The following is an 11,555-nucleotide window of genomic DNA, read 5'->3' on the forward strand; positions in this document are numbered from 1 at the left end:
TCTGCATAACATATATGATAGGTGTTGATATAGAAATTAACCAGTCTTCAAGGATTGCATGGGTAAATTACAAATTACTACGATGTTTCACCCTACGAATTGACCTACGCATATGATTTCTGGCGTTTCTAACAATCCCTCAAACTTGGTTTGGTATTTTCCTACTGAAAACCAGTCGTCGTTGGTACTTGAGTAGAAGTAGAAGTACCGTAGAGAATTCTACTTAAGTAAACGTATAAGAACAAAACAATTCTTGGATATGACTATTCAAGATCGTGGTCGCTTGGAAGTTCCTCCAAATACGACAAGGACAAGTTTAGACACTTTTCCGTCACAGCGTAAACATTGTCTTGGCACTGTAGAGTGTAGAATCAATTGTGAATGGTCCAACGATTTAGTCATATCCGCCTTGCATTTGTATACATCATTTGTATACACGTTGCTCCTGAAAAATCCTTCAACGTATGAGCTGGTTTGTTGACTTACATTCTCTATAATGTACATCATTGTTATTGCGTAGGTCGTTGTCCTAGCTTGCCTCAACCGTTGAGTATGAATCATTCCCATTATCGCGATAAGCCTAATATTATGTATCGTGCTTCTCTACGTTGGTTAGATCGCTGCTGAGATATTACTTAACACATCCGACCAATCCAGATCTTTCTGTACCGATATGTTTGAACCTCTGTGAAATAGTAAATGTTTTCGATGATATCAGGTGTAAAAATGTACGGCTATCACATGACCTTGAGATGGATACGTCGTGCAAGATTTTAATGGCTGGGCACTGGGCAGGCTAGGCAGTTGCGCTAGCGGCGTCTATTTATATATCTCACGGTATTCGGTTGTGTACAAGCGTCTGCGGTCGACGCTAGCAGGAGTCCTGGTTTGGTCTTAGGCCTGTTTACATTGCCAACACAACACACTGCGTGTCTTTGATCTCTTCTGATGCGCATGTAAATGGTAACCACGCCGTGGCAACTTTTAATCAACTGAAAATGGCGTCCCTAAAATTGTTTTCCAAAGCAACATAAGGTCGACTATTTTACGGCAGATTTTTACAATTTCACTCATCTCGCGATGATCTTACGCACACCAGTAATTAAGTTTGATATGTTCACAACAAAATTGTATCGCAAGCAAGATTAACATTTTCGGAGATGTGTCATAATTCCTGTTACGGTACTGTTTTTTAGAACCGCCGTTCGCCATATTTAGTGCTCACTCGCATTTATATATCTCTGCGTGGTTTAAGATGTATGGATCCGCAAGATTGATCATGTTTTGAAGGGAGTCTGTGACTAGAAAAAGGTCGTCAGCACTAGTATAAATTGTGATCTAAGCTTGAGTCATCCGATTACGGCTACGACATAGCCAACTTGTCGTTGCTACCAAATTTGGCCCGTCACGAATGACAAACACACTTTAACGTAGTAGCATTAATCACTGTATTATCAAGTGTTGTCTAAATTGATCAATATATGGCACGCTACTTCGACTGAGTACACAATTACACACGCTATCTTCAAGGCGCATCTTTGACCGAAATGCTAACTTTTGAATGGTATCAAACCGATCAACTGTCTGAGGGGCCATAGCCGTACATGTCCAGGTCTACTCAGTAACTGGAAGTAGCAGTTTTCACGACGCCTCCAAACTACTACAACTGGAAGTAAAAAAATGAAAGGCCTGAAAATTACCCAAGTGAGTAGTTTTTAAGAGGGATATTTAGTAGAGCGGTCGCATACTTTTAGCAGTTAATTAGAGACGGAGACTTCCGAAATTGCAAGATGTATTTATGTCAGCGACTAACGCATATTTACCATGACACAGCAAATAGCTAGAATCTTCAAATATATGGTCAGCTTCCGTGATACAGAGGATATTTCCCGCGTTTCTTATGAACGTTTCTCCCATAAAAGTAATGCAAACCCATCCCTTTATTCCTTTCTACTATTCAAAACGTCACCACTTGATCAAGCACTACAAGTAGCTACTCCAAGCAAGAGCTACTCCAGAACTCCAAAATGTAGGAGCAATTCCTTACTGACCAATGACTACCTCTGTCAACTAATCATAGTCGCGTAGACAAGATGCAAACAACTGAATAAGCCGCTGCGTACCATGTTTCCATGATGAGCACTTGTAAAATTTCCTAAATTGCAGAGAAAAAGCCTGTGGAGGAACCACCCTCGTTTCCCGTACAACTAGAAGACATGACCGTCGATCAGGAGAAAGACATCCGGCTTCTGTGCCAAGTAAAGGGAAATCCCCGACCAACCGTGAGTGCGCTCTTTGCATGCAAAATACAAGTGGATATAAATGAAGTTAACGCATTCAGATAACTTGGCTTATCGATGGCGACCCGTTGGACGCGGACTTCAAGTACGCCGACGACGGGGTGGTGGAAGTGTTGTTGCCGGACGCGATAGCTGACGACGACGGCGTGTACACTTGCATCGCGCAGAACAAACTGAAAAGGGTCATGTGCTCTTGCAAAGTTACGGTGAAGCGTAAGTGAGACCTATTCCGCTACAATTATTACACCGTTGTCGCGTCAATGCGGGATTTTCAACGCGAATATCGCATTCGTGACATTACTGATCAATTGATCATACTCGGATGCAGCTGAGTCACTACAAAGTGTGTTGTAATTGTCGGTTACATGGTCAAGGTAGTCAGCTTTGCTACTCAATTACAATACAATTACACTGAGTAACAAGTGCGAGTGAGGCAAAATCTACTTGAGTAGTACCACAAAGTAGAAGACTTCGTTACTGACCTCCTCTGTATATTATAGACCCTAATTTATAGTCAAGTTGAATCACGAACAGTACGCTCAGATACTGACAGTGTTACAGACAATTCACTATTGAAGCTTTGGTCGGCGAGTTGAGCACTTCAAGTGCTCAATTGGTCATACCTTCTTCACTTAGTCTTTTATGTCGCGAACTCCGTGATCATTTTGTGACTAGACATTTGTAAGGAAATAGAAACTGTTGATTACGACATGCTATTTTTCCAAAAATGGTGTGGTCCAAATTGCTGGAGTTGCGAGAAGTTGAAGCAATAGCCTATCGTGGGCTACCGAGCAACTGCATGCGCTCTAAAGGGATCCGCACCGTTGCGTGCCTATATTTTACTACACTCATAACAACATATTTTCATGTTTTACAGCGAAACCCAAACCCCCGAAAGTCCCGAAAGCAGCATTGGATACCAAAGGTAAGCTGGAATTTCTATGAATTGTTATTTTACATGTATACACAATACACTGTACAGTGTACACTAGTACAGTACATGAAGCAGTCTGCATACACATTTGCCATTGATTAGCGCACTCGTAAATCATTGGTTAAACGGACAAGAGGCGCTATTACTCAATTAGAAAACTAGACTTTTTCTCACATGAGTAATCTAAACCTGTGAGAATATTCGAAAAGAACTTGCTGCCGTCAATGGGAAGGTCGTTCAACTTTGACGAGCCGGGTTCAAGTGCGCCCCTCTCGTGCGCGCCGGCTAGCGGATTTCGATTATGAGATTGAAGTTGATGCTTCAAATGTATCTGATGAATAAATTGTTGATCAATGATCAATGATCATGCGTATAATCTTCACCTCGACAGATACCAAAAAGGAGACTGCGTCGATTAAAACATCGCCTGCAAGAAGATCGGTAGAGGCACGTGAGCCTCCTGCCAAGTCCAATACGGTAGGTACTATGTAGTCTAGCCTTGGAATTACAGACACAAGGCCATCAGAGGTAGTCAGTAATGAAGAACTTCTACTTACTCAAGCGGTCATGTTCTTGATTATTTCCCCTTCTACTAGATAGTTCTCCGTTTTTAGGCAAATCTAAGCCTCTAATAGTTACCGGTACTGCGAAATCGCTATTTCTAGGCTACTACTGCTGGAGTAAAAATTCACGAGGCTAGTTCAACTTCTACTTCAGCACCAACGGTGACTACTTTGATTATCTCTGAAGGCTAGATGACATCATTTTATTTAAACGTGAACCGTGGGATACACTCTCCTTGTATGAACTAGTGTTGTACCAAATTATGCTGTCCTTCCATTTTCCGATCAAAGCTAAGCCCTGTGTGCATGCCCAAGGTTATCTTTTACTCTTGTTCGGTTGATAAGGTCGAGTCTCTTTCAGATGAGCGAAAAAGATGACGAGGAGGTCTCGCAAGGACCTGACAAGCCTCCGGTTTTCCTGGAGAAATTGGCAGATCGCGTCGTTCCCGACGGATCCATCAACTATAGATTGACGGCTAGAGTTACTGGTAAGCACATCATGTTTTTTTTTGTATTCTGTAGCAAACCGTTTTCCGTCATTATGTCTTGTTGTTGTGTCGTGATCGTTGCTACATAGTCGTATGAACTACAATGTGCACTCGCTTTATCCTTAATTCCAAATTTTATCACACATCCGCTTTCGTTGCCACTACATAGATCCGAGACTTCATGCCACACTGAATATATTTGAATATGCATTCGTCTGCAATAATCACGGAATGATACGTGGTAGATTTTTTCCCCACATCAGTGGTTCTCAAACACCTTCGGTATGTTTCAATTTTATCCTCAACTGAAAAATTCGAGAATTAAACACAAAATTTTACTACGATTTAGAATATTGGAACGCAATTTAGAACGCTTTCTGAGATCATATAGAGTGCATGGTCTACTTCAGGATTATCCTACATCGCAATGCTGCAAAGTTTTGTACCAAACTGTTTGAAAGTAGTCTACAACTCGTTTGTGACCAGTAGTAAGTGAAAGACTTCTGAACAAAACTTAACAAAATTCGGCAGTACAATCTATCTAGAGACAGCATAGTGCAGTATAATAGAATCTAGCAAACAAGCAAAGACGCGTTTCTTTCAAAAGAAACTTAACGATAAAAGTCATGTTGGCTGTTTTAACACAGTGGTTCTTAACCTGTGGTACGCGAAGGTATTTCAGGGGTGGTACGCGAAGGTATTTCAGGGGTGGTACGCGAGTAGATTCTGTTTTTTTTTGACCGAAGGGAGTTATTTGTTCTGGTGGGGATGATCTCGAGCTTTTTGAAGCCGTCATCGTCGTTGTAAGGTCGTCGTCGTGGGTAGGGGCAATCCCACCAATGACGGCCTACGGGGAAGAGATCTAGTCGTAAAGCATTGGGATTCTTACCTAACCAAATTCCGTTTTAATATATTTGACCACAAGAATTGCGAATGGATCCACTACAGAAATGAGTAGTTATATAGATCGGTCAACCGGTGGCAGGGGTTCTTATGGGCGGGGTCGCATGCTAACGAGAAACCGGGGGTGGCATGCTAACGTTTTCGTCTTATGGCGGGGGTGGCATGCTAACGTTTTCGTCTTATGGCGGGGTGGCATGCTAACGTTTTCGTCTTATGGATGCGGTCGCATGATAACGCGAAACTCGTGGTGGCATGCTAACGTTTTCGGGTATAGGCGGCGGTCCCATGCTAACGTGAAAACTCGTGGTGACATGCTAATGTTTTTTGGTATACGTGCGGCGACATGCTAACGACGATAAATGTGTCTGTCATGTATTCTTACGGGATCTGTGGTGACTCGCCATGTGTTCTTATGGGTGCGGTCGTGATGCGCACTTTCAACCATCTCTCGCGTGGTGTTGAATAGTCACCAACAATAACCGCACAAACGGAAACGTGGCTTGCAAGAGGATTTACGCAGTGCGTGCGACAGACGGCGATTCGAATATCAACAATAGTCGCGTTCGCAAACTAACACTTCAAAAAGATGTGAAATATTTGTAAAATCCTACGATCGCTCACAAGATACCACTTCCGTCATATCGATCTATCACTCAATACACAACCGAAGTTGAATTATAATTGAATGCGCAAATTTATCACCTCGACATCAAAATTCGAAAACAACAACTTGATGCTTTATGTTCTCACTCTAATTTCGTGATAAGTGTAATAAGTGTCGAATAACAGATACACCACCGGCGAGACTTGAATACCAACAAATTGTCACTTATTTCTATGCTAGCCGTAATCCTTTGTGAAGTTAACGCTTATTCAAAAAGGTGTGAAATAGTTTGCAAAACCCCGCGATCACTGACAAGATAATGTCTCGGACATACCCATCTTTCACGACTTGGTGTCATAGCCATACCGATCGCTCACGCGGTGAAATTTTAGTACTCAGTTTGTCACAGAACTAGATTTCACTGGTAAGATTTAATAAATACCGACTATCAGAACCATCAGTGTGGGTAACTTGAATAGCAACAAATTGTCACTTATTTCCGACGGGAAATTCACTAAACCGCAGTACATTGTGTGATTTTGAAAAACAGATGTTTGCGCTTGCGTTTTGATATGTGCGACCCACTAACTACATCCGTTTTGCGAACACGGCTTGTTGCGAGGATTACGCGCGCACCCTATATTTCGAATGACCTGCGCGCTGAATTTTTTCCTGTGCAGCTGTTTCGTGCTACAGTATACTGGACTATCGTATGGATTATTACACTAATCAAGTCAGTGCGAAATAGTTTGCTAAATCTAGTAATCAGTCGCATGGTGTTACTTTAGTAATTAGTTTACCATAGAACCGGCGTAACCGGTGATTCGAATACCGACAAATTTTCACTTATTTCTGACCCAACCCTAATCCTCTGTGAAGTTGACGCTTATTCAAAAAGGTGTGAAATAATTGTAAAATCCTAATCCGAAACCGATTATTTTGACTTTGGCGTAGTGTGCATTGAAATAGGATTGACAAACATGACTAGCAACTTCCCCACAGTCCCGTTTCGATATTATACACACATTGATTCGAAACAAGTAATGTAACATTACAACTCTATTCCCGATCCAGCTTTCCGTTTGTCAAAGAGACATTTTAACATCTTACCATACTCAAAAGAATTATTCACAACATTAACAAGTGTTTAAAATCTAGTTTTCACTTACTTGGCTATATCAGTACAACTCGCAAACTTGAATTAATTCATCTGGTTGTATTCATAGGACCGATAATTTTTATCCAACTGTATACAGGTCGTTATACTACTCTGTAAGACAGACTATTTACTAATCGGTGCATATACGATTTGACTTGGGCATATTATATTTTGAGTATACGAGATTTGAGTGTCAGAACAATAACTGAGAATTAAATTATCACAATTGAATCCATATACGACAGCGTGAATTAAATTATCACAATTGAATCCATATACGACAGCGTAAAAGATATTGGGATGTCAGCATCTCTTTACGGTTATAGTTACAACCACATTACCTAATTTACCCGACCAACTCGTCATGATCATTCCCGAAATCAACACAAACATGACTACTGACTTGAGTCAACCACAAAACAGCATCAAGTTTTAAATCCACTTGTAGCTTACGGCTTATTTGAATGCGGGTTATGTTTTGTTGTAATTGAGTGTACGGAAATAGTATTACGTCTCGACATCTCACCATCTTACCATACTCAAAGAGTCAACCAAGAAAACATTGTCAAGTAAATCCGTTTGTAACTTACCCAACCAACTCAAACAGTATCAGTATGAAAAACAGCCAAACATACACGAATCCATACAATCACTAAAACCTAAAATCCATAACAAGCTTGGTTGTATTCATATCCCTACACATCTTTTTTTATTCAGCTTGAAAAGTCGTTACTATTCTGTAAGATAGAGGAATTACTACGCGGTATATTCTGCAAGACAAACTAATTACTACTCGGTATATTTTGTAAGACAAAAGTAATTACTTCTCAGTGTCGGCGACTTGAGATTAACATAATATGTTTGAGTATACGAGATTTGAAAGTCCGACCAACGTAGTTGAGAATTCATTTCTTACAATCGAACAATGGTGTTATATTCAAAGTTATCATGCTGTGAACATAAGATTGACACATTGATTTGACATATGAGATTTGTAATAGTTGATCATTACTTTATTATTAAATTATTTGCGTTAATTAGACCCGGCGTTGTGGTAAATGTTATGACAGCAACAAACTTTTCAGTACCAATGTTATTAACATATTAAGCTGTAAAACTATGTATGTCTGAAATGTTCTTGATAGGAAAATTACTCCACCTTGGTAAAAATCACTCTGCGTATTGCGGATATCGGAAAATATTTCCAGTACCCAAGACTAAAGATGAAACGACAATTTCGTTTGCTGATTAACAACCGGTACAATACTTTATCATCATAATCCGCGGTGAGAATTGAAACACTTTCGCGCATTACCCGGTGTCAAGATATCACACTAGGTGAATTGACATACCGCCGCTTGAATAATACCTAATCCGTTCGCACCATTTCACATACTTTGATCATTACAAAAGTAAATTGTGATATGTTTGTTAGATGCATTCAATTCAACTAGAAGTGTCTGGTACACAACAATCGTAATATCGAAAAAGTACTTGCCACACTGTTATTTGCTAAACGTGTTTTGCATTGTTGTTCATTTGTAGTATTGATTGTTTTTGAACCCCCAAATAATAATTCCCGACATGAAACCAAGCCGCTGAAAGTCGTTACCATCACGAAGATACAATGTGCACGATGTTTGTCAAATGTGTCCTACCTGGCCAACAGAAAACAATTTTCACTCACTCGAAATGAAACCAATGTGATGGTCTCCATTCGATATTTTGTTTGTGTCAAATACTTTGCAATGAACACATTTGCGTGGTTGAGCTTTGCCATCATCAAGCTGTCATTTGTATCGTTTAATTAACCGACATTTAGCGATTGGTGAACATACCGAACGATACACAGTCACTTGGAAATACTCCGTTGATCGTAATTTCCATCATCATAATAATCGAAGTACAATTGTTTCGAATCGCTAGAGTGGTTGAGCTTTACATCATCAGACTGCCATCTGTACATCAAGAATACATCCGACTTGTAACTGGGTCGTTTACCTAACCGAGTTGTATGCACAGTTTGATATTTAGCGATTGCAGAACATACCATTTCGAAATACTGCGTCGATCTCAATTCCTTTGTCGTGATAATCGAAGTATATTTGTTTCGATTTCATAAAAACCAACTTTTCTATGACATGATAAATTTTTGAAAAGTTATACTTAGAAGGTTGGTGCATATCGCGAAAAATAATATACCACCCATATTGATATTGCTACTCCATTGATCGGTATTTTCACGCGAGTCGATTTTCAAATGAGTAAAATTTATTACATGAGTTTCTCCGCTTAATGTAAATGAAAACTCAGTCGTCTTTTAACATCACAAAGACATTGATAAAAAGTAAGCAATCAAACACAACACTTTGTACGACACTAATTATTGTTCCACACATCTCATTTCATACTAAGTGTATACGAAAGATATTCATGATGCACGAAAATATTCGCTCATGCTACAAACCTGTACAATGATTGGTGGTGTAAGGCCAGCACAATTGTGGTATCCATCCGAGTTTAGTTAACACAAATTTATTACAACAGAGCCACGCAAACTTTCGTGAAAGAAAAGCATACTCACTTTCAGAGGGTTATGTCAATGCCATAGCAGTAAATCAAAAATATTCCTAACCCTTTGCACACCGGTGACAAATCATACAACAAACATTTTTTGTGAGTCGAATTGTTGTTCAGTGTCAAGTCTACCTGTTGAAAAGTGCATTAAAACAACACAGTCACAATTCAATTAAAACCACGAATCTATTTTCATTTCGTCACATACAGAAAAATAAATTTTCTTTCCCCAACACATACTTGTAACCAATCGCTTTCATTAAACACACAACTCCATAAAAGTATTTACTTTCTACAACATAGACATTCCGATGTAGTCAAGAAATATTAAAACGGACACGACACGACTGAATGTAAGGGGATAGAAGTCTATCGCATCGATTTACATGTGGTCTTCGCTACGGTTTCAAAAAACGAATCATCTATTTTGCATTGGTCGAGACCGAGGGAGCCAGTTACATGTATTCGCGGTAATGATTTTTCTTGTCATATGCGAATGATAGGTTTGCTACTCCGACAAATCAAATCAACAAACAACAACAATCTTCTGACGATCATAATAGCAATTTCATTTGCCACCCCTTCGTAATTGTACACGCACGAAAAGTATATTGTACAACTCGGCAACTACGTTTAACAAGACCAATCACACTACCAGCGTTGAACACAAGATACCTACCCAAGTCAAAAATATCATACGGGTTTGGACAACTGACGTTTACCTGTGTAAAATTATCATTTTCACTTGGCGATCTATCCTTTCCTAGAGTAACAAACCCTTGTCGTTTACAAATCTATTTTTTTTTCCTACAGCAAAAAACTATTTTCACTTGGAAAAATACTTTTACCTAGGGTAACTAATCATTTTCTTTTAAAAATATATTTTCTCCCTGGGTAACAAACCCTTTTCGTTTGGAAAACTATCATTTACCTGAGTACCAATACCGTTTTCACTTGGCAGTCCGTCGTTTACCTGGCTAAACATATCATTTTCACTTGGAAATCTATTTTTTCCCAGAGTAAGAAACCTTTTTCACTTTGAAATCTATTTTTCCCTGGGTAACAAACCTTTTTCACTTGGAAATATATTTTTTCCCCAGGTAACAAACCTTTTTCGCTTGGAAATATATTTTTCCCTGGGTTACAAACCTTTTTCACTTGGTGGTCCGTCGTTTACCTGAGTAAAAATATCATTTTCCTTTGGGGGATCTGGCGTTTACCCAGTGTAACAATACATTTTCTCTTGGTCATCTAGCTTTTCCTAGAGTAACAAAACCATTTTCATTTTGAAATCTGACAAACACACCTGACAATTTGATATTTTTGTATATTGTTACAACGGATAGCGACAAAATATACACCAACAACAACTCCAATACATTTGTGTAATCGCATATTCACTTGTGCTGATGCAACCCATCAATATCATCGGTTACCCGCATGCAATATCCTCTTGTACACCGAAATGCATGTTTTGGAAAATTGGACAATAGGCTTCGATAGTTCTGTGATGTCCGGGTTCGTGCTTTGGATTTTCCAGAGTCAAAATGTTTGACAAAAACACCTCCTCGACGATGGTTGGTATGTGGATAACGGGGTTCGGAAGACGGTTGGATTTATGTCACCCATCGCGATAACAATTCCAGGTCGAGTTTTCCCCCCGCATGTTTACTATATTGTGTCTTTATTGGTCAATGTATGTCTCGACATTCAGTTTGAAATCGGAAACCCTGATAAAGTATGTAACCGGATCCGGATATCAACTCTGAATCGATAAACCAATGAACAATATTCAAAGTAAACATGTTACATTCCACGAAAAAATACCATCCAGACATACGTCGCGCTTGTTTGCCCACAACAGTATACGCGTAAATGGAGGTGTGTGACATTGCATGCAATGTGTTGGTATACAAACATCGGGGAGTAAGCCTTCGATCCACAGACATTATCATAGCCGGTAATTTTGATGCAGATCGAATGTCACCCGATAACAATACCAATAAGCCACATTGCAATGACTCTGA

At 39.5% G+C, this 11,555-nt stretch overlaps 2 protein-coding genes across 2 annotated transcripts in view; both read left to right on the plus strand.

Annotated features, from left to right (window-relative positions):
• Nucleotides 1-4,432, plus strand: part of LOC145439198 (myosin light chain kinase, smooth muscle-like) — a 30,629-nt gene extending 26,197 nt beyond the window's left edge. Inside the window, exons 17-21 of the mRNA XM_080316688.1 lie at nucleotides 2,167-2,282; nucleotides 2,342-2,513; nucleotides 3,178-3,225; nucleotides 3,626-3,711; nucleotides 4,159-4,432. Of these exons, the coding sequence (XP_080172814.1) occupies nucleotides 2,167-2,282; nucleotides 2,342-2,513; nucleotides 3,178-3,225; nucleotides 3,626-3,711; nucleotides 4,159-4,374 (638 nt within the window). The 3' untranslated portion in view covers nucleotides 4,375-4,432. The remainder of the gene's footprint in view (nucleotides 1-2,166; nucleotides 2,283-2,341; nucleotides 2,514-3,177; nucleotides 3,226-3,625; nucleotides 3,712-4,158) is intronic.
• The window catches only part of LOC145439206 (ran-binding protein 9-like), a 333,125-nt gene that overhangs the window by 257,328 nt on the left and 64,242 nt on the right, over nucleotides 1-11,555 (plus strand). The window lies entirely within an intron of this gene.

Source organism: Botryllus schlosseri, chromosome 5, assembly GCF_051294905.1.
Source record: "Botryllus schlosseri isolate E-star chromosome 5, Bs_hap1, whole genome shotgun sequence".
Classification (NCBI taxonomy): domain Eukaryota; kingdom Metazoa; phylum Chordata; class Ascidiacea; order Stolidobranchia; family Styelidae; genus Botryllus; species Botryllus schlosseri.